Source organism: Micromys minutus (genome assembly GCF_963924665.1).
Source record: "Micromys minutus genome assembly, chromosome: 18".
Taxonomy (NCBI): Eukaryota; Metazoa; Chordata; class Mammalia; order Rodentia; family Muridae; genus Micromys; species Micromys minutus.
The window spans coordinates 1,815,701-1,838,194 of NC_137953.1; the positions used below are offsets into that span (position 1 = coordinate 1,815,701).

The 22,494-nt window shown below is 45.9% G+C and overlaps 2 protein-coding genes across 2 annotated transcripts; both read right to left on the reverse strand.

Annotated features, from left to right (window-relative positions):
* Positions 1-9,022: 9,022 nt before the first annotated feature.
* Positions 9,023-14,728, reverse strand: SNRPG (small nuclear ribonucleoprotein polypeptide G). Its single transcript, XM_080931940.1, has 4 exons — positions 14,624-14,728; positions 10,883-10,905; positions 9,955-10,079; positions 9,023-9,182 (listed from the first exon to the last, which is right to left on the reverse strand). The coding sequence occupies exons 1-4, from the start codon at positions 14,653-14,655 to the stop codon at positions 9,132-9,134; spliced, it is 231 nt and encodes a 76-aa protein (XP_080788066.1). The 5' UTR covers positions 14,656-14,728; the 3' UTR covers positions 9,023-9,131.
* A 1,378-nt stretch (positions 14,729-16,106) lies between these two features.
* FAM136A (family with sequence similarity 136 member A) lies at positions 16,107-21,565 on the reverse strand. The gene is made up of 3 exons (XM_080932017.1): positions 21,437-21,565; positions 20,511-20,651; positions 16,107-17,383 (listed from the first exon to the last, which is right to left on the reverse strand). The coding sequence occupies exons 1-3, from the start codon at positions 21,521-21,523 to the stop codon at positions 17,195-17,197; spliced, it is 417 nt and encodes a 138-aa protein (XP_080788143.1). The 5' UTR covers positions 21,524-21,565; the 3' UTR covers positions 16,107-17,194.
* Positions 21,566-22,494: the final 929 nt, after the last annotated feature.

The following is a 22,494-nucleotide window of genomic DNA, read 5'->3' on the forward strand; positions in this document are numbered from 1 at the left end:
TTTCTGGCCCTTTCCTTTTTTCTTTCATTTTTTCTTTTTTGGCAGGCCTCAAGTCATGAAGTCAGCCTGCTTCTGCCTCCGTGTCCTGGGATTAAAGGTGTGTGCCCTCATCCACCAGCTCTTTCTGGTATTTTCCAATGAGTATTTTCAGATCAGCAAAAAGCAAGCGTAGCTCTGGGAGGTCTGCCGCAGATGCGGGGACATCGTAGATAACTGGCTTTCTAACATTCGAGGACTTGGTTTGCAATAGGATATATGTAGGCTTTTCTTTCTTTAAAGCTTTACCTATTATGTATGCCTACAGGCCTTAAGAGGGCACCAGATCCCATTACAGATGGTTGTAAGCCTCCATGTGGTTGCTGGAAGTTGAACTCAGGACCTCTGGAAGTGTAGTCAGTGCTCTTAACCGCTGAGCCATCTCAGCTGGTGGGCCAGAGAATTGTCTCAGTGATTTAGAGCTGCAGGCAAAGTACACATTCATGTAAATTAAGAAAATTGAGAAAAATCTTTCTCATAGTGGCACATGCCTTTAATCCTGGCACTTGGGAGACAAACAAATCTCTTTAAGTTCAATATAGAGGCAGGTGGATCTCTGTGAATGCAAAGTTATCCTGGTCTACATCATGAGTTTCAGGTCAGCCAGGGCAACACACTGAGACCTTGTCTATAATAATAATAGTAGTAATAATAATAGATAAGTACCTCCTTAAGTGTGAACACCTGTTTCCAAAAAAAAAAAAAAAAAAAAAAAACAGAATGGGGGAGGAGGGATGTAACCTACTGAGCATGCTCATTCTTCGAAGAGGAAAGATAGTGAATATTGACAACCTTCTCCCAGTAAGCACAGCTCGTGTTATAAAGAGTGGGCCAGAAAAGTTCCCAGGGAGAGTCTCAGTCCAGATGCTAGGAGGAGGATCACAGGTGTTGGCTGGTGTCATGGGGAACGCCCGCAGCTGGAAGGCATAGTAGTGGGTAGTGAGGGCTCAGAGAGACTGACCCCTTTGGGCTGTTACAGGATAGCTTCCTGCCCTCACCCAAGCTTTTCTGTAGCTTGGCACTTGGAGCTGCCTCAGGCACCAAAGCAGCTGAGTTTGTGGCCTTGGGTCCAGCTTGTTCACTCCGGACCTGACTTGCTCGTTCTACCCGGAGCTACAAGAATAAAGCCAAAATGTGGGAGTAAAGAAACTGACCGGATGCAGAGATGCGTAAATACACTTGAAGAGGAGGCAGAGATGCAGAGGAGATTCACACGTTAGCCCTCTGAAGGAAGGGGAGGTCTCAGAACGGTCCAATGCACTTCTTTTTTTAAAAAACTGTTTATTATCTTTTGTGTATATGTTTTTGTTTGTCTGCTCCCTACAGAGGCAGGAAAAGGGTATCAGATTTTAGAGTTATAGATGGTTGTGAGCCAACATGTGGTTGCTGGGAGTTGAAATTGGGAGCCATCTGTCCAGGCTCCCTTTGTCTTTTTCATACTACACCTTACAGTATTGCTGGGGGTCCAGGAATCACCACCCAAGCCAAACAAACACTGATCTCAGTTGAGCAAGAATAGTTTATTGAAGGCACACCATAATACTGGACATCCAGAACCAGATAAAGGACTTGGGGAGAGGGAAGGGGTGCTAATTACAGTACAGTCTCTCAGGGTAGGCTTTTTATACTAAAAAAACAGGTTCAGAAGTATAAATGGAGAGGAGGGGAGCAGTTGGCTTACAGGAGTGTAAGCGAACCTCTACGCTGGTTGGGTTCTGAGTAAGGTAAGGAAGGGGTTGGTGGATGGTGAACAGGAAAACTTCAGAACATTGAGATAACAGAGCATTATAATCATAATTTGGGGGCTTGTTAGTAGCATTCTTCAATGCTAGCCACAAATACTTCAGTGAGCTCACACATAAGGGAAGGACTGCCCAGTGGTCAGCTCTGACTCAAGCCATTATAACAGGTCATACTGACCTTTGATTTGGTGGGTCCTACGTAAAGCTTTGTGGAATTTCTTAAGATTAGCAAACTTCATACAGAACAAAACAAGGTTTGTGTGCAGCATGTCCTTGAGCCAAGTCACTTCTGTGTCAGTGACTGGTAGGCACGTTACAGCAGCAATATAAAAGGCTGACAAACATAAAACACAGTGATTTCACTATTCCACGTGGGGTCAGCCCATAACAAGTGTCAGGTCTTTTCTGAGCTTGTCCTTGTAGGGTCATTAGGAGTTAGACTCCGAATGTTTGTATAAACATCACAAGTCACTGGGGTCGGGCTCGAACCAGGGGTCTGATTGTTAACGGTGTGAGAATTTTTGCTCAACTCTCATCCTGTTCCTCTCCACGCTAGTCCGAGACAGATCAGCAACCAAATCTTTGACAAGGGACGGAGCTAATGTAGAGCTTCTGAACAGAGGCATGGAGGTGGTCTTGTCAGCCTAGTGACCTGCTGTAGGTTGTGGATGTGGGGATTTTGTAGTGGGGAGAGAGTTGTTATCATGAGAGAGTGACAGCTGGACTATGGTGAAGGCTGAGAGAGCCTTGGTGGTAGGATACAGACTTGATACTGTTGGTGACAGTTGGCATCTCTGAGATAGCATGGAACCTAACGGACTGTGATCTAGAAGATTCTGACAGTACCAGAAGGGTAAGTAAGGAAAGGCTGGAAAGAAGTGTGCTGTTGACAGACCCCAGAGATGTGGTAACTAGGAAATCCAGCCCTATGGCTGCCCACAGGAGCCATTTCTCAGAGGCTATCCCTTAAGTCAGATGTCTGTTCTTTTAGGGTTCTAGTTGCATCTGTATGTCCAAAACTGACTGGCCAGAACCAGCTAGGAACCCCTTGTGACCCTGTATGTATGTCCAAGACAAGTGGTTTTGAAGGACCACTGAGGCAGAAGCAGTCTGGTCCTGAAGGAGCGGATCTCAACCTTCCCCAGTGCCGTGACCTTTAATACAATTCCTTATGTCATGGTGACCCCCTCACCATAAAGCTATTTTTGTCACTATTTTATAACTGTAATTTTGCTATGGTCATAAACCATGATGTAAATACCTGACATGTAGGATTTCTGATATGTGACCACTGTGAAAGGGTTGTTTGCTCTCCAGAGGGGTGTGACCCACAGGTTGATAACCATTAACCTAACGGGTCGTTGAGATATGGTCTAGTTCCAAGGCTAATTTGACTGACAAGTTGTGGCAAGAACAGGAAGAAGCCTGTGTCCACTCCTCGACTTTTAAGATTTCAGTAGGGTCGGAGAGATGGCTCAGTAGTTAAGAGACAGCCGCTGCTCTTCCAGGAGACCCAGGCTTCATTCCCAGCAACCTCATGATGGCTCACAACTATCTGTAGAGGTTTCAGGGGAGCCAGTGTGGGTCTAAGCGCATGTAATGCACAGATTACACACGGGCAAAAATACCTATATACATAAAAAATTGACTACATGAAAAGATCAACCTGAGCCAGGTGTGGTGTTTATGCTTTTAATCTCAGCACTCAGGAGTTCTAGGCTGGGTACAGACATATAGTGAAACCCAGTCTCAAAACCAAACCAAAACAACACAACACAGAAATGACCGCTCTCTCCTCTTCTCTTGACCCTGACCCGTGTCTCTTCATTCTATTAAAACCTCTGCACGTGGAAAAAAACAAAAAGCCCAAAGCCGGAAATGACCTTGCACCCAGTATCTGATGTATTTTTTTTTTTAAAGATTTATTCATTTATTATGTATATAGTGTTCTGCCTGCATGCATGTCTGCAGGCCAGAAGAGGGCACTAGATCCCATTACAGATGGCTGAGAGCCACCGTGTGGTTGCTGGAAATTCAACTTAGGATCTCTGGAAGAGCAGTCAGTGCTCCTAACCACTGAGCAGTCTCTCCAGCCCCAGCCCTCTATTTTTAAAGGGATATATTATAGTCAACAGTAAGCTTATGTGGTCAGATGTTAAGGGCAATGTATTAGTCAGGGGTCACAGAACTCATGGAATGTCTCTATATAGTAAGGGAAATCATTGGACTGACAGTCTGCAGTCCCAGCTAACCCAACAATGGGCAGCTGTGAGTGGGAAGTCCTTTCTCAATTCCCATGTGACAGCAATACTGCATAGCTAGGCTATGTTGTTGAAGAAAGGCTCCACAGGAAATGTCCTGGTGGCTTTGTCCCTTAGCTGTGTCTGCCCCATTGGCCTCCTCTCTCACTGTAGCGAGGCAAGTAGCTTTGCTCTCACTGAGCAAACAGTAGCTGCCTTCAATCATGGCTTGACAGAACCGCTGTGCTGTTCTAGAAGCTAACACCATGTGTACTCCCTGTCTCCACAACTTTTATCTCTATCCAGATCATAAAAACACGTTTCCAAAGCCTCCGCTTGGGATGACTGAAGGCCAGAAAGCAGCCACCTGCAGTGCAGTCTCTTGAGTTTGTCAGGCATCAGTCAGTCCTGGATGGACAGCATCCTCACTACCCTCTCAGGAGGAACTGGCAGGCACGGGGTGGCTGTTCTCTTCACAACCACTCCCCACTACACCGCTACCTCCTGGTGTCACTGTCCTTATACCGGCGAGACTCTTACCATGCATGGTGTGCGTAGGGCCTTGCTCACTTTGAACCAGGGCTTTATGCTCTGCTTGTGCTCTGAACTCTATCAGAACGTGGGAACAAAATGGCAGGAGGAGGGGAAAGGCTAGCTCAAAGGACACGAAACCACAGAACACATCTACTTCTAGGTCTTCTGGGTTGGAGAGTTTTATAAACTTCATGAGATGCCAAGTCATTGTGACTCAGCCTTCCGGGTGCTAGGGTTACTTGACTTGCCACCTTTCCAGTTCTGGTTTTTTTTTTTTTTTTAAACCTGTGGACAGGAACCATAATTCTTGTCATAGAAAATAGAGCTATTGTCACTATGCTGCTCAGATCCCGAGGGCTGAGATTATAGATGTGCACCAGTATGCCTGGCTTTGAGGGAATGTCTGGCATAAACTAGATGTGAAATAATTTAAAATATTTTGCACAGAGAGCTGGAGAGATGGCTCAGTGGTTAAGAACACTGGCTGCTCTTCCAGGGGACCTGGGTTTAATTTCTACCATCTGTAAGTCCAGTTCTAGTGAATCTAATGTTCTTTCCTGAACTCCATGGGCACTAGGCACTCATGTGGAACAGACACAGATGAAGACAAACTATCCCACATACAGTAAGAACTGTAAAGATAAAGTGACTGCCCAACTAGATACACAAATCTTTACACTTGGGCAGTAGAGACACAGTGACCTCTTTTTGACTATTCTATTTGTATGATGATACTTTTCCAAAACATCCCACGCTATTTTTAGATTCATAACATAACAGTCCCAAACAAGACATGACTACCACCTCCTTGGACACGAAGCAGGCATCGTGTGCTTACAGAGTCTTAAGAACCCAGATTCATTATATAACTGAGAATGGCTTTGAACTTCTGCTCTTGCCTCCACCTCCCGCGTGCTGTACAAAGGATGGAACCCAGAGTTTCTCACATGCTGGACATGTACACTCCACATTAGTGCCCTCTCCAGCCTGATGCTCTTCCTTTAAGCATCCATGTCACTTTTCTTCCCAAGGGCTTTTTCTCATTACAGCGCACACATTCTTTTTTTTTCCCCCCTCCCCAATAAGGTCTTTTTCCTTTGTGTGTGTGTTTTTGTTTGTTTATTCTTGATAGGGTCTCATTGGCTGGCATGAAACTCACAGAGCTAGAGATCCTCCCATCTGTGCCTCCCATCTGGGAGGCAGAGGCAGGGCCAGCCTGGTCTACAGAGTGAGTTTAAGGATAGCCAAAACTATACAAACCATCTTGAAAAACCAGAGAGAATGGTGGATGTGTGGATGGGGCGAGAGACAGGGAGACAGAGAGATGTGGAGCCCACATGTTGACCAGGAAAGTTAGATGAAAATGAAGCCTCAGCAGTGACCCCATCCCCAGCATGTAAACTGATTTTTCTTAAAAAAAAAAATGTTTGTAGATTTTGTGTGTACTTTTGCTTGCATGGATTTATGTGTAACACATGCAATACTGGTGCCTATGGAGGTCAGAAATTTGGAAATCAAAACATTATCTGCTTTCCTGGAACTGGAGTTAAGCATGATTGTGAACCACCATGTGTACCCTAGGAACTAAACCTGGGTTTCTGGAAGAATAACAAGGGTTCTTAACCACTGAGCCGTCTCTCCAGATCTTGAATAGGCCTTGTTCATCACCTGTATGTTCAAGAGCAAAGGCAGGGAGACCTTACGTGAGTTATAAAGGACAAGACCCCCCCCCCTTTTTTTTTAAAGATTTATTTACTTTTATTATACATAAGTACATCATCACTGTCGTCAGACATTCAGACACACCAGAAGAGGTAGTTTATCAGATCTCATTACAGATGGTTGTGAGCCACCATGTGGTTGCTGGGAATTGAACTCAGGACCTCAGAAAGAGCAGCCAGTGCCCTTAACCATGGAGCCGTCTCTCCAGCCCCAAGACCTTTCTTATTGAAAGGAGAACTCACCAGGGAAGCTGCGTCTGATCTAGTTACCATACCCACTAGGACTTATCACAGATGAAACCCACTAATCGCATAACCGAACCTTAGGGCCAGGATCACATCAGACAATAACGGAGGTAACCCAGATACTAGCTGTGCAAGAACCATTTCCAATAAAAAAAGCTGCCCAGGGCTCAGGGATCCCAACATGGTGGACCACATCCTTTTAAAAATTAGCAATACCAGATACCCGAGGCCACAGGGAAGTACACACTGGTTCTGGCTGACATTTTCTTCAGCTGGACAGAAGCACATCTCTCAAGCAAGGAAAAAAAATCTCTAAATGATGAGTTTACATGACGTTATTGCCAGCTCTGGACTGTCTGACACTATGTCTTCACCTCCACAATAAAGGAGTGGGTAGGGCCTGGAGAGAACAGAGCTCCCGTTCACTGGAGACACACTACCCAGGGGCTGGGAGTATATGCTGTTCGGATGAGGACCTAAGTTCTGACCTCAAGGCTGCAGATGTGTCCATAACCCTATGGCTGGGAGCAGCAGAGGGGAAGAAAGATCTAGACAGTGAGTCTAGTTGAAATTCTTACTGCAGGACCCACCATTCCAACTGGGAGGTTGAGTCCTCTTACAGAAACTGACCAATTAGATTCGAGGATCAAGCAGATACACAAGTTTGTCTACACAAGATGGCTGCCTCATGTGTTAAGGCTGACTGACCAATAGGCTGGACTGCGCAACAGACATGTAGCGCAGCCGACACTGGTTCCCAGCAGCTACACCCCTGGAATGACCGAGGGCTAGAATGCAGCCTCCTGTGTGGTCATGGGCTGGGTGGTCACTGAAGGACAGCACCCTTACCACTCTCCTCATGAGGAACTGCCATGCATGGGAAGGCTGTTCTCTGAAGTCTGCCAGGCATGGTGGCACACACAATCCCAGCATTTAGCAGGCAGAGGCAAGTTTTCTGAGTTTGAGTCTAGCCTGGCCTACACAGCAAGTCTGGGCATAGTCAGAGGTACACAGTAAGACCCTGTCTCAAAACTAAAATCCCAACAAGATTTAACCACCCCTTTCCATTATTCCCCCATTTCATGATTAAGTCATACACAAGCAGCCCCATGTTTCTTCCTGTGTTACTGTTTTTGTACTAAGCTCGGGGTTATTTTACTAGGAATGTAGTGAGTCATGGTTGGGGGTTTGAGAGAAACCAAGGCCTTCAGCTTCTTAAGCACACCACCATTGGGCTACACCCCAGTCGTGTTAAAAGTACACTTGCAATGTAACATCCTAATCTGAAATACTCCGAAACCTGTAACTCATGTTAACTTGCAGTCAGAATGCAAGCATGCTAACACACTACACAGGTTAGCCCGATTGGCTCACTGGGAAAGAAAGATGCTGGCTGCCAAGCTTGATGGCTGGAGTTCAATCCCAGAATCCCTGTGGTGGATAGAAAGCTGACTGCTGCCAAGCTGTCTTCTGACCTCCACACATCTACACCCACAAGAATTAATAAAACTGTCTATCACAAGGCAACATATATAAAGTTACAAACAGAAAATATTAACTTCTTGCTTAGGTTTGGATCTGTGGTGGCACTGAGAAAGGCCCCCATAAGGCCATTGTGTATTTGAATATTTGGTTCCCAGTTGGTGGAACCATTTGGGAAGGGTTAGAAGTGTGGCCTTGTTGGAGGTGTGTCACTAGGAGTGGGCTTTGAGATTTCAAACGCCTAGGCAGTCCCAGATGTCTGCCTACAGACGAGAGCTCTGAGCAAGTGTTCCGGCACCATGCCTGCTCGCTGCCACGCTTCTTGACACAATGACCACGCACCCACAATGGCCACGCACCCATCCTCTAAATGGTAAGCTCCTGTGCTGTCTGCTATATGCCTGGCCCAGGGAGTGACACTATTAGAAAGTGTGACTGTTGGAGTAGGTGTGTCACTGTGGGTGTGGGCTATAAGACCCTCACCCTAGCAGCCTTCAGATGAAGATGTAGAACTCTCAGCTCCTCCTGCGCCCTGTCTGTCTGGATGCTTCCATGTTTCTGCCTTGATACTGGACTGAACCTCTCAATCTATAAGCAGTTTCAATTAAATGTCTTTTATAAGACTTGCCTTTGTCATGGTGTCTGTTCACAGCATTAACACTAAGACAGCCCCCCACCCCCAAATTTTTCTTTAAAAAAAAAAAAAATTCTTCTATAAATTGACTTGGTCATGTGTCTCTTCACAGAAATAGAAAAGCAGATCCCATGGCAAGACAGCTTATGACATACAAATATTTTAAAACTTAAACCCCCATTCCAAGAATTCCACACCAGAGACAAAAACACGAAAGCTAATATTTAAAAGCCCCATGTCTGTAGCTCAGCTCCTCAGTGTTACAGACTTCTTGTCTGTTTTCACACTGAGGAAGAAGCTTCCATTTGAATGCATAAAACTTGAAAGAGTTCAGCTAAGAGCTCAACTTTCACATCCAGAACACCAGAAATGCACTTCTGAGTATCACAAAAGTTTATTTAGCAAAAAGTTTCATATGAAAATGTACATGACCTAATTCTACATCACAATCAAACAGGCCTTTGGGGAGGGATGTGGACACACTGTCGAACACTGGTCAGACTCTTTCCAAGGCTTCTAACATGATGATGCTGTTTCCTCGGATGACCTAGAGAAAGAAAATAATTAATTTAAGAGACAAATCATAATTTTCCAACACAACACACAGCGTCCGGGTACCCAGCTCCACACTAGACCAGCTTCCATGGAGTGAGACTGTGATACCGTTAACAAAAGAACCATTATTTAATATTTACAACACTTTTTTCTCAACAAACCAGAAAGACCAAGTTAATCTTTAAATAAGTCATGAGTGAGGCGCGGTGGTGCAAACCTTTAATTCTGTAACTCAAAGGCAGAAGGATCTGTGAGTTTAGGACCACATAGGGATACCATTTTAAGGAAAAAGAAAAAGGAAACCTCCTAAACTTATTAGAAAAGATTGGTATCAAGACTGAAAAGTAATGGTTAACTTTTGTAAGTCACTGTGACCTATTTTTGGGAACCAGGGTCACTGGTACGTGCTGTCTACCAGCTGTCTGTTTCCTCATCTTTACACAGGGCTATAAATCTCTACTACAGAGAGTAGTCATCATTATTATTACTATTATAGATTCTGAGAGGTGGCATTGCAGATGCACACCACCATTCCTTTCCTTTCTTTTCCGATTTATTTATTCACTATATACAATTACACTGTAGCTGTGGCATCATGAGCATGTTAGAAAGTTTTACTGTAGTCGAAGTCTAGAGACGCACCCATCTCTCCGTGGGTGAAGGGAAGAGGAGATGCACACACCCAGCCTCTCCCATCGGTCACTAACTTGGCTTCGGCCTGAGAGTCCGGTATGAGGAATGTGCAGAGACGCGGCCTTACTCACCACCATCCCAATGTTGTTCTGTTGCCCGCTGGTCGCCATCTCCACACACTCATCAATCACAAGGTTCATGAAGGGATCAAAGCCCCGCAGTATCCCCTGCACATGCCTGCCACCGTTTAACTTCACTGGAAGAAAGGAACAGAAACTTCAACAACCCATCAATAAGGTTTCGACCATCCATTGCAGTTCAAGTGGGATGCACCCTACCGTGTGCCTAACCCTGGGCTAATTCTAGTCAATTATTCAAGTTCTTCTTTGCCTATAGGACCCTGGGGACATGTGTGAGTCTTTTGACCAATCCCAGCACTTGGCAAAGAAGGAGTACTGCTTCAAAAGGACACGGACCAGATAGGGCCACATAAAGAGACCCTGTCTCAGTGACCGCTCCCCAAATAAAACTGCTTCAACGTTTATACGTAAATACACTGTAAGTACATTTATAAGTAAAGTAGTATCTTTACGAAAATGAACCAAAGTTACAGTAATAAGAGTTCAAGGTTAAGAGCTGTTGTATGGTAGAGAGAAAAACCCCAACCCCCTAAGGCTTGTACTTTAAATTTCAATATTCTTCAATGACACGGGTCAAGAGGTTTCTAGTTAAATCTGTTTTTTCTACACATTCACAAGAAACATCAAGCGCTGCTCACCCCACTCCTCGGTAACTTAAAGGAAAAGAGGCCGACAAAGGTTCAAATATAACATAGGTAACTTCTAATTCTGTCAAGGTCAAGGAAGCACAGATGACATCTAAAGTGTGAGGTACTGGCAATTAGAAGGCAAAGGAAGAGGTCCAGTTAGAACTCTGACAGGCCTGATTAGCGGAGAAGAATTAGGTGTTTTATGTATTAAATTTCTACAACACATTTCCAAAGATTATATATTGCTAAGACAACAAAAGAAACAGAAATTGAGGTGGTGGCAAACTTACATGATAACTTCTTGTCCATAAACCTGAAAAAGCAAGAGTAAAAATGACTTACTTACAAAGATTCTAAGCACAAACAAGCAGAGTCGGTTAAATTAAAATAATTTGCTTGGGCTGGGATGAGATGTTAAGAGGGTTCAAGGTTCTTCCAGAGAGCCTGAGCTCACTCTAGCTTCCATGTTAGGTGACTCACCACGGCCTGTAACTTCAGCTCTAGGGTATACCAGGGCACTCATACTCAAAATGCACACACCCTCACACATGTACAAAAAAGTAAAATATCTTTCTGGTTTTCTGAGACAAGGTTTTTCTATGTAGCGCTGGGTATCCTGAAACTCACTGTGTAGACAAGGCTGGCCTTGAACTCCCCAGTGTGAGGAATTGAAGGTATGTCACCAGGCAAAATAAGTCTTTTTCCTTTTCTTAAATTGCTAAAATCTGGGCTGGTGAGATGACTCTGTGGGTAAGAACATTTGCTGCCAAGCCTGATTTTGATTCCTGGAACTCATTGCTGGAAACAGAGAATGAATTCCTTAAGATGTCCTCTGACTTCCACACCTGGTATGTGTACACACATACACAAACCAATGTAAAAAAAATTGTACACTAGAAGCACATTTAAAACAGTAAGAATTCTGTACTGTTTGTCTGTTGAGTATATGTGAACCAGGGCAGCTGTCATCTGCAGCTAGAAGAGTGTCAGATGCCCTAAAGTTATCAGAGGCAGTTGTGACTTGCCCAGTGCAGATGCTGGGAACTGAACTCAGGCCACGTAACTGCCAAGTCATCTTTCCAGCCCCAAGTCCTGCATTGCTGCTATGGGATTCATACTAATGTAATTACAAAGACTTGGCTCCACTGGTGTGTGTTGTGTATTATTATAGAGGCATGCCAACATGTCTGACAATAAAGCTTTATTTAACTTTAAAGCATTAAGCCTTTAACGTTCAGGATGGATCTCAGTATGTGTTAGTGAACTAAGTCCGTACTTTGAAACTTTATGTCTGTGTGAATGTGTGCTGTGCAGGAAGGCACTTGAAGAGGACGGAAGAGAGTATTAGAATCTCCTGAAGAAGCAGGAAGCATTCACAGCCATCTCTAGTGCTCAAGTGTTTCAGAGGACAACTTCAGGCACTGGTTCTCTTCAATCAGATGGTCCCAGAGACTGACTCAGGTCACTGGACATGGAGGCAATACCTTTACCTTTGGAGCAATCTCATCAGTCTCTCAAATCAGTTGTCTTTCAGCAACAGGCTAGAAAACATAAAAAGTTCCCTCCCCTTTTCCGTTTTGCACTGACAACTGAACCTAGAGCCTCAAGCATTCTAGGCAAACACTCCACCACTCAGCTATGTCCTCATCTCTCTCCTATTTTTCAGGTAGCTACCCTGGTCTTGAACTTGCAGTTCTTTGCCTCAGCTTCTCAAGTAGCAGATATTATAAGCCTTTGCTACCAGGCCTGGCTTCATTGAGTTTTAATGTATAGTGCATCATAAAATTCATATATCAATTTAAGCCGTAAGAGTCTGAAGGAAGGTGGAAATAGATTTACAAATAACATTTATAGAACACTAAATTTTAATAGGAGTTAATTTTGTAAAGCAACAGAGGAGCATGCTTGGCACTCACAACTAATGCACAGTTATCACCCTATGATGGCCAGTGAGGAGGCTTGAATGAGTGACCCCACAGTCACACATTTGTATGCTTAGTCCTCAGCTGAGCAACTGTTTGGGAAGGACTAGGAGGTGTGGCCTTGGTGGAGGAGGTGGCACTGGGGGTGGGCTTTGAGGTTCAAAGCCAGTGCCAGACCCAGTGTCTTTCTGTCTTGCCTGCTGCTTAGGTTCAGATGTAAAGCTTTCAAATACTGTCTGTCTGCTTCTTTCATGATGATTACGGACTCTAAACCGTATGCAAATGAGCTTAAATGGTTTCTTTTGCTAAGAGTAGTCCTGGTCATGACGACTCTTTACAGCAAGAGGACAGTAACTAAGACACTAATGTTCAGAACTGCTCTTAGTCATTAAGTACAATATGCTGCTGGACTGCAGGTGGAGGCCTCAAAGCTGGGCTACGAAGTCTGGATTTGACTCTGTGGTGATAAATTATTATAGCAGAATCAATTAGTTATTAAGACTTACTGTGGCAACAAGTTTTATGGGGTGGGAGGAGCTCAACTTTGAAACTGAGACAATGATACCAGCCAGAAATGATTAAGAGCCACTGAATTTTGCTAAACCAGGAGTGACTAGCTGTTAAGGGAGGAAGTATTTATGAGAAAATAAGGGAGGCAGAACTAACAGTATTTCACATTTCTCAAAAGGGATGAGAAAAAGTTATCAACTCAGCGAACAAGCAGAGCTTGCACAGGCTCTGCTCCCAACACACAAATGACAATAAGGACAAAATCACTAGTTCGAGTCTTTGAAAGGCCCAAATATATCTGTTAAGAATCAGAGGACACTGGCAGGGAACAGTCCTTTTGTTAAAAACCAATGCCATTTTGCCAATTCCTGCTGAATCCAGACGAATATAGATTTCATTCATTAGCTTATCACCAAAACAAACAGGGTATTTTCTTTCTAAAATGTCAGACTTATGGTTTAATAAATCTTTAACAGATTCAAATAAGTAGGGATGTCACACAGAGGTTCCTTTGATTAAAGTGTGCACTCAAGTACAAAATCAGCAAATTCAACCCTTTCCCTACACTAGTGTCTTGACAGAACTTTACAGTAACAAACAGGCTATACACACGCCAGATCATTTGACTACACGAAAAAAAACAGCCAGTATTAATATTGTACTCTGAGTAATCCAAAGTCAGGTTCAGGCCAGTCAGGAGTGTCTTGAGACCAAAGGGTCTTTCTGATTTTACTAGGTACAGAATAAAATTCTTCAAAAACTAGCTCTCTACAATTAGAAAGTGGATGTTCTTCCATGGGGCTTATTACCAGAGTAAGATATTACACATTTAAATTTAACTTGAATACAAGGACAGTATATCAGAAACTTAGTTCTTAGAAAATGGCTCAACGCTTACTGCTTGTCCATAACAAGAGCTGAACAAGCTTAGTACCCACTCCTGATGGCTCACAACGTCCTACAAGTCCCGCTCCAACAGATCAAATGCCCTCTCTGGCCTCCGCAGGAACCGCACCCACGCATGCAAACACACAAATTATGTCTGTGAGTATCGTATCAAAAAAAAAAAAAAAGACCAAAAAAACAAAACAAAAAAACAAACAAACAAACAAAAAAAAAACCCCCAAAAACCCACTAAGCCTAGCTCTCTCGATAAACGCAACAGAATGCGCACAGCTATTGAAACATAACGCTAACCTCACCATTAAATTTTTGTTTTGAGACGCGGTCTCATTTTTTAGCTTAGACAGGTCTGGAACTCGAGGTAATCCTCCTGCCTCAGCTTCCTGAGTACTGGCCCCACAGATCAGTGCCAAGCACTCCCGACTCCAGTTGATCATTTTAACCCTATGAGTTTCCGGTTCCTCACAACTATGCGCCTCGACCGCTGCCCTGGTCCCTAATCAGGTAGCCTTTGGCCGCCCGCCTAGGAGAGCCCAGCATTGGGAAGACAGGCACCGGCACTGCGGTAACCATGCCGACCGGACCTCAGGGCCACTTCCGGCTCCCACGGTCGCAGGGGCCAGCGGCGGCAGCTCGGGCAAGACAGGAGAAAGGTTCTCGCGGCTGGCGAGTCTCGATCGGGCTGACTCTACTCACTTCTTCAGTTCGGGAGGGTGGGCTTTGCTCATGGCGACTCCTCAGCAAGCTCGGCACAACAGCGAAGGAGTGAGCAGCCTCAGAAACGCGCGCGAGGCCGGCTTGGCGCTGGTGTCTGACGTCACCGCCGCGCGAGCCAATCGCTTGTCGATAAATTACCCTTCATCTCGCGATACTGATGGGGACGCCTGAACGTGCGGACCGGAGCCACGCTTCCTGTTACGTCGTCAGTGATTGGCCAGGGTGGAGACGGTGCTCGGCTAAGCTTCCTTTGTGTCAAGTTGAAGTGGCAGGTCTCTTAGAAACAAACAACCCCCCTTATTTATATTTCGTGTATGAGTGCTTTACGTACGCCAGAAGAGGGCATTAGATCCTGTTGTAGGTGGTTGTGAGCTATCAAGTGGTTGCTGGGAATTAAACTCAGGACCTGGAAGAGCAGCCAGTGTAAAACCATTTTTCCAGCCTTGTCACTTTTCCCCCATTTACTACGTTTTTCCTTTTCACATTTTTGTCGTTTCCCCTACCCTTTCCTCACTCAGTTTTCGACGTAATTCATGCTCACCTCCAGTCCCCTGTGTAGTCAAAGCTGACTTTGAACCTCTGCTTCCTGTGCTAGAATTAGAGGCAGCTGCACCACACTGTCCTTAACTTCCTAAGCATATCCAGGCGAAGCCGAGGGCTCTTAACAGATAGCTAGTCTGCACCAGTAGCGGGAAGGTGGCTAGGCTGATTCTCCCGAGGGTGTGAATCCAGTGAGTATTTTTGATCCACCGTTCTTCAGTCCTAACAGTGCCTTCAAAACCCACTTAGCACACCACGGCCCATACATAAAACGTGAGACTACCTCACAATACACAGTTCTGAAGTATTGAGCTTGCCCTCTGCCTCCAGAGTGCTGGGAATAAAGGTGTCCTTCCAGGGGTGGTGTCACTGCCCTCATTGCACTGGGCTCTCTCATAGGAGTCATTAAGAAAATGACCCACAGACGTGTCCTGAGCCCTGTTAGACGGAGGCAATTCTTCAGTTGAGGTTACCCTGTGATTAGTTTGGGTCATCAACAAAGGTAGCATAAGAATGCTCGACTGTATACTCTTCCCACCACTTGCTGTGCTAGCAGAAACTAGAAAACGAACGTGAATGTGAGTATTAAGTCTTTAGCACAGGGTGACCTCAAAGCAGGGCAATCCTCAGCTCTGCCTCAGATTACAGGTATGTATCTTTAATCCTGGGTCTCTTTTTATGTATGACACACCAGAAGAGGGCATCGGATCCTATTACAGATGGTTGTGCGCCACCATGTGGATGCTGGGAATTGAACTCAGGAACTCTGGGAAGAGCAGTCAGTGCTCTTAACTGCTGAGCCATCTCTCCAGCTCCCTGGGTCTCTTTTTAACATTAACAGCCTTCAGGTTATGGTGCTCTTTGGCTTTCTCTTAGTGTTTCCCATTTACTGATACATTACTACCAAGAAAAAGCTGGAGACAATGAAACTTTATTTAAAAACCAAACCATTTGGAAAATATATTGCAGGCTTGACACAGCAAACAGACAGATGTATCACTGTTTCAAGTAATTAATTGGTACAAATACAACATAGTACTTATCCAAAAGATAAGGTGCCATGTTGGGCCAGCAACACTGCACTGCAAAACCCCAGTTAAAAATGGCATTTGGTAAGAAGGTGTGTAGTAGTCCTAGCTTTTCTTGGCCCAAGTTGCTTACTTTTAGGCCTTCTTGTTGCTACAAGGCTCTGTAAACTCAGAGCTGATTAATACTGGGTTTAGAGTTTTATTTTGTGAACCCAACACTTATCAACAACTCCTATTTTCTGTTTATTCTCAGTGACTGGCATGTGAGTGACGACCAACCCCTCCCCCACTCTTGCTTCTCATGGGGATGTGTCATTTTGCTGCTCAAGTCAGCAAAGAAAGCTGTTTCCCACGTACACTGTGACACTGTCTGGCTTCTTCAGGGGCCCCTAGAATAACAGAATGAAGACATGGACATTCCCATCTTGATGGCCAGAAAATACTAGGAACTTTTAGAAGTTATTTAAACCACTCTCCCTCCTGTGTCTTAAATCTACTGTGTGCCTTGTATTTAAGACAAAACTAAGCAGAGACAAATTTGGAAAGGAGGCCCTTTCACAGCATAAACAAGGTGGTGATTCTTGTGGTAAACAGGACCTGCCAAGCTTCTCTGAGGAGACCCACCTCTCCTCAGATTTTACCAGCAGGTTTCAAGGAGCCACCAGCCTGGATGTCTGTAGTAAGGATCTCGGCCCTGGGTACAAGGTTGATCTCTACTACAGAACAAACACCTGCACATAAATATTTAGGATCTAGACTTCTCTTCTGAGCTATCTGCAGTCCAAATCTTAGCACCAGATTCTTTCCACTTCACCTTCTAAGATCCAGATGTAAAGGAACCAGTGTCCAGCAGTGAGCAGCATTTGCCTGCAATTTGCTGTGTCTTAAGTTTTCCTCATTTGTAAACATTGCTTAACAAATTAACTTCCACTCTTCCTTTTAAATAGCCTGCCCTCAGCCCCAAAGGTCACTGGCAAACGATTTATTTCCCGATGGATGACAGAGACTCCTTCATCTTCTTGGTCATTGTTGGGATGAGGTGCATGTGGTCATCCACACACTTGGCCACGCAGCTGTCCAGCTGTTTCTTCACCTGAAGCTCCTTAGTTCCTGCATCCATTGAGTCTTTGGCTTTGTCACTGCAATGCATGGTGCACCGGGCCAGTCGGTCCTGTGATGAGAAGAAGGGAAAGGAGAAGGCTGAGGCTGGCTTCCACTGTCTGTGTGTTAGTCCCATGTTAGGCCTTGGGCTACAGGCTTGATACAGATTGTCTCTGGCAGTTCTAAGAATAATACTGTCTTAGCTCAAACACAAGGCACCACTGGAAGACTCAGACTAAGCTCTTGGAGCAGAGGAATAAAAAAACAAAAACTTTATACAAGGTGCAAGACTATTGTTGGACTTACAAACACCTCGATTCTTTCTCTACTCTTCCATTTTTCACGTGTGGTGTTGTAGATTTTTAGACGTATGTTTGAGGATGTGGAGGCCTGAGGTACACATTAGGGACCACGCTCCATTGCTCTTCCACATATTCACTGAGGCAGGGCTCTCAATCAAACCTAGAGCTAGTCTTGCTTGCTAGCCTGCTGCAGAGATTCTGTCTCTGCCTTCTAGGGCTAGAATTACAAGTGGGCTTTGGTTATCTCAGCTCTAGGCCTTGTGTTCCCCTGGCCAGTGCTTTATCCCCTTAACCATTTCCTGAGCACAGTTTAATTCTTTACTGTCTGTCCCTGCTACAGAGAAACAATTCAAGCATCTGTCAAGTCTCTACCAGGCTTTCTTCTAGTGTGGAGTAAGTACATAATGAACAAAGCACACCGTTCCTGCTCACATGGAATTAAGAGTCTAGGGGAGCGTTAAGCAGAGTGGGATGTGGACTGGGAGTTTGGGAGTGAGGTCTGAATAAATGCCAGCACTGTTATCTACAACTACCAGGCGTGGTGGTACACACTTTTAATCCCAGCACTTGGGAGCTAGAGGCAGGCAGATCTGAGTTTAAAGCTAGCTTGGTCTATGTAATGTGTCCCAAGACAGCCAGGACAAACAGAAACTGTCTCAAAAAACAAAAGGGAGGGGGAAGGGAGAGCAAAAATAGTTAAATAGGTTTGTAATTTTATGTTGGCTTGACTGTGGCCCACAGGCACCTCTGCATAATCTTAACAGTTATGAGAAAGACGTCAGGGCCATAGCCAGCATGTACTCTACGGTAAGAGGCTGAAAGGAGTGTGTGTTGGGGGGAGCCAGCGAAGGAGGCAGAGATACATGGCCCGGGACATGGAACACCAGGAGTGAAGTATCCTGTGGTTAGATGGTCAGAGTGCTTGAAGGAGAAGGAACGATGTGCAGACAAGTCAAGGCCGAGGGCTGAGCAGTGACTGCTGGACCTAGCCTCCTGGGGACCCTCTTCACTACCACTGCCAGCAGCTCTGCAAATGGGAGACAGCCTGTTGGGGCTGTAAAGTGAAGGCAAAAAAACAGAACCAAGTTTTCAAAGATCTGATCTAGAAACTTCTCAAAACTAAAAAAGGAGAAACACTTGCTGTTAATTTTTCACAACAGCAGCGACGTTGAAGTTTTGTACATCAGAGTGCGAAAGTGTACCCCACATTAGGTCTGTCAACTGAATGGAACCCCAGGCTATCAGAAGTGTTTGCTTCCAAACCCACAGAATACACTTAGAGAAGGGGAGTTAAAACAAAAGTGTGGATATCTTTTCTTCCAGGAAGAAACAGAACATTTTATAGCAAGGGCTTGGTGTCACAGGTCTGTAATTCCAGTATGTGGGAGGCAGAGACAGGAGGATTGCCCGAGTTTCCAGCTAGCTGAGATCCTGTCTCAAAACACGCCATTAACACTTTTTGTGTCTGGCCTTTGTATGCCATAGAAACCTCTCTCCAGGTGTTCCAAATAGAAGAAGTTCCGAGGACTGTTTAAGTACACAAATACTGTTAAGGTAGTGTTCCAATCTTTACCTTTTAAATTGTGGGTGCATGTATAAGCACCTCATATACTATGGCATACCTACAGAGGTCAGAGGGTAGTTGGTTCTCTCCTTCCATCTTTATGTGGGTTCTGAGGACCAACTGAGGTAGTCAGAGCTGGCAAGTACTGAGCTAGCTACTAATCTCTGTCCTTTTAAGGCTGACACCTCAGTTCACTTTCCAAGAACTATCGTTATTTAAAAAACCAAAGAGGAAAAACTAATGAAGTTCCACTCCTGAGGAGCTACTGGCAGTTTAAAAAAAAAGTTTTATGTTTGTGTTTCAGAATATTTTCATGTGCACTGTGTGTGTGGGAAACTGCAGAGGTCAGAAGAGTTGTCACATCCCATGGAACTGGAGTTGTGCGCCACCATGTGGATGCTGGAACCCAACCTGGGTCTAAAGACCAGTAAACGCTCTTAAGCAATGAGCTTCTCTCCTGCCCCCACCTGTTAAAGGTTGATGCAGAAAGGAAGTTATTTTTCTTCAGTGATGTGACCACTCTTAAGTTGCCAAGGCTGCAGTGAAAAACCCGACATTCATGCTCACGAAATCGACCTTAATTAAATCCAGAAGGTCATTAAAAACAGGAAGACATGTTGGAAGGGATTAAAATTATCAAAGTACATTACATGTATGAAACGGTCAAGAAGACTGTAACTAATGGCAGATAAAATACTTTTTCTTTTTATAAGGATTGGTGTTTGTCTGCATGTATGTTTGTGTAAGGGTGCCAGGTCCTCTAGAACTGAGGTTACAGACAACTGTGAGCTGCCACGTGGGTGCTCGGAACTGAACCCGACTCTCTGAAGAGCAACCAGTGCTCTTAACTGCTGAGCCATTTCTCCAGCTCCATGTTTTTTGAGATTTTATTTTTTTACATATTTGAGTGTTTGTCTGTCCGTGTAACACCTGTGTGTAGTGCCCACTGAGGGCCAAAGAGGGCTTCAGACCACTTGTGACTGGAATTACAGACAACTGTGAGCCACCATTCAGGTGGGTACTGAGAACTGAGTCTCTGGAAAAGCAGACAGTACTCTTAACTGCTGAGCCATCTCTACAGCCCCAAATTAATTAACAAGGCATAAAGGTGCTTGGTTATAAACTCCCTTGGTAACTTTTTTTTTTATTCTATGGCAAATACAGCACAAGTTAACAGCACTCAACTCCCAGAGCTTTCTCTAAAATATCAACCCCCCCCCCAAGAGTTCCCACCAGGGATAACAGAATCAAGGACCTAAAGCAAGATACATACTTCTCATCTCCAGCCAAGAAGCTGTTCAAGGGCTTGGGAACTGCGCGGCATTCCTTACCTGGAACCTTTCCAGCTCGCTGGTGACCAGGGCCTGGGCTTGAGCCAGAGGCGCGTGGCAGCGCTCGATGCATTGGTGCACCTGCTGCATAGATGCTTGGTTGTCTTCGCAGCAGTTGGCACTGCACCGGAACATGAGGCCCTGGGGAGGGAAGACAGAGCCTGGTTAGACTGTTAAGACTCTGAGGGCATCCTATGAAGGACACGTGTTTGGAGGCCATGTTTCTCTACCTGTATGTTCCTCGACTTTTCTTTTATTTTTCCTCGAGAATATCATCAGGACTTTATAAGACTGGGTCAATTACCAGTCCTAACATTTGTAGGTCTGGGATGTATGTTCTTGGGAGAGCGCTTACCTAGTTCTAAGACACCCTTGTGTTCCATCCTGCACTACGCAAAGCCAGGGTGGTGGGCCATGCCTGTAATCCTAGCACACCAAAGGTGGAGGAGGAAGTTCAAGGGTTGGAAGCCAACCTGGGTTAATCCTGGGTTAAACGAGACCCTGTCTGTGGCTCACTGATACATAATGCTCCCCAAGACTGAACCGGAAGAAACCACGTTCTGAAGACCAGTTTCTGTAGCAGAGTTCAGAGGTCGGCTTGGTTAGTCAACGCCCCACAAGGCGACCAAAATAGTAGAGGGTGATTGAGGGGTGAAGTTAAGCGAGGCCAGTAGGGTGAGGGAGGCGGGGCTCACGCCCGAGGGCGTTCCGGGTTCCCCACGTCTGAATCAGCATAGGACAGCCCAAAGGGATTTCGACCTGGTGGATCTCCCGGGCCGGGCCCTCGGAACCTTGCGCCTGATCACACTCGTAATCGAGGCCAGGCGGGAGGAAACCGCCCCACGCGAGGCCCGAGACTCGAACGTCACCCTGCCACCCCCGCCCGAGTTTTCCAATCCCGCTTGGGCGCGAGATCGCGCCGCTACCTGCATCTTCCGGATGTTCTCTCTCTCCACACTTTTCACCATGGCGTCCACAGCCTCCTGCACTCGAAGTTGCTGCACCTCCGCCATGGCGACCCTGAACTGCCCCGCGCCGCCGCCCGCGTGCACCCGCCGCACCGCGCTGCGCCCCGCCCCCTGCGCCCCGCCCCCGGGCCCCGCCCCGCGCCCCGCCCCCTGAGCCCGCGCTGGGTTCTCAAACGCAGCGTGTAACCCTCTTGCCCCGCCCCCCAGCTATCCCCGCCTCTGGCTTCGCCCCGCCCCCCAGCTATTCCCGCCCCCTTTACGCTGAACCCCACCCCCCGCTGGATCACCGCACGTAATACCAGATACCGCGCCCTGCCCCCAGGCCACTGCGCCCGGGTTCGCAGTGAGCATTCCCTTCCCCGCACACTCCTCGCCCCCTGGCGTCCAGGTTAAGCATCTGAAGGCAGGGTGCGCGCCGCAGTTCCCGTGAACGTAATTAGCAGCTCATGTGTGTACAGTTTGATCAGATAGTATTATTATTTATCTTGGTTTCTTTTCGTCGCCGAGCAGAATTTCATTAAGTGTACATATCACAATTTGTTTAGTCGGTTCCCCAGTTGGTGAACATTTTTGTGTAGTCGCTAGTTACTGTGAGTAGAGGGTACAGCACTCTAGATTTTTCTCAAGAGCAGTGTGGGAATGTGGAGGGGCTGTAGACAGCGACACTAGAGTAACGGCGAGCTGTTTGTTCTATCAGCCATGTGCTCTCGTGTCCCCACGTCTACTGTCGTGTGCAGTCATCTGTGAATCACACGTGGTCGCTGTTCCGCTACCCATGGGCCGGGTGCAGCGGGGAGCATCCCTGGGTTAGGAAGAGGGCGGCTGCAGGCTGTATTAGAAGAGCTTGGTGGTCCCACTGGAGAGAAGGGAAAGTGTTTCAGGACATCTCTCCCGTACGCGGCGAGCTTGAATCGGATCTTCGTACTGAAGCACACGGCCCTGGCCTGGCACGCGGAAGAAGGAAGAGAATGCCAGGCTCGCTCGGGAGCCACAGTGGCCATAACAGGAAAAAAGGT

Excerpts from the sequence above, each read along its gene's own strand:
- SNRPG (XM_080931940.1), bottom strand. The coding sequence starts at position 14,655 with ATGAGCAAAGCCCACCCTCCCGAACTGAAGAA. Across the intron at positions 10,906-14,623 it reads CACCCTCCCGAACTGAAGAA|GTTTATGGACAAGAAGTTAT; the intron begins GTGAGTAGAGTC and ends TTGCTTTTTCAG. Across the intron at positions 9,183-9,954 it reads AGAACAACATTGGGATGGTG|GTCATCCGAGGAAACAGCAT; the intron begins GTGAGTAAGGCC and ends TTCTTTCTCTAG.
- FAM136A (XM_080932017.1), bottom strand. The coding sequence starts at position 21,523 with ATGGCGGAGGTGCAGCAACTTCGAGTGCAGGAGGCTGTGGACGCCATG. Across the intron at positions 20,652-21,436 it reads AGAACATCCGGAAGATGCAG|GGCCTCATGTTCCGGTGCAG; the intron begins GTAGCGGCGCGA and ends TTCCCTCCCCAG. Across the intron at positions 17,384-20,510 it reads GCGAGCTGGAAAGGTTCCAG|GACCGACTGGCCCGGTGCAC; the intron begins GTAAGGAATGCC and ends TTCTCATCACAG.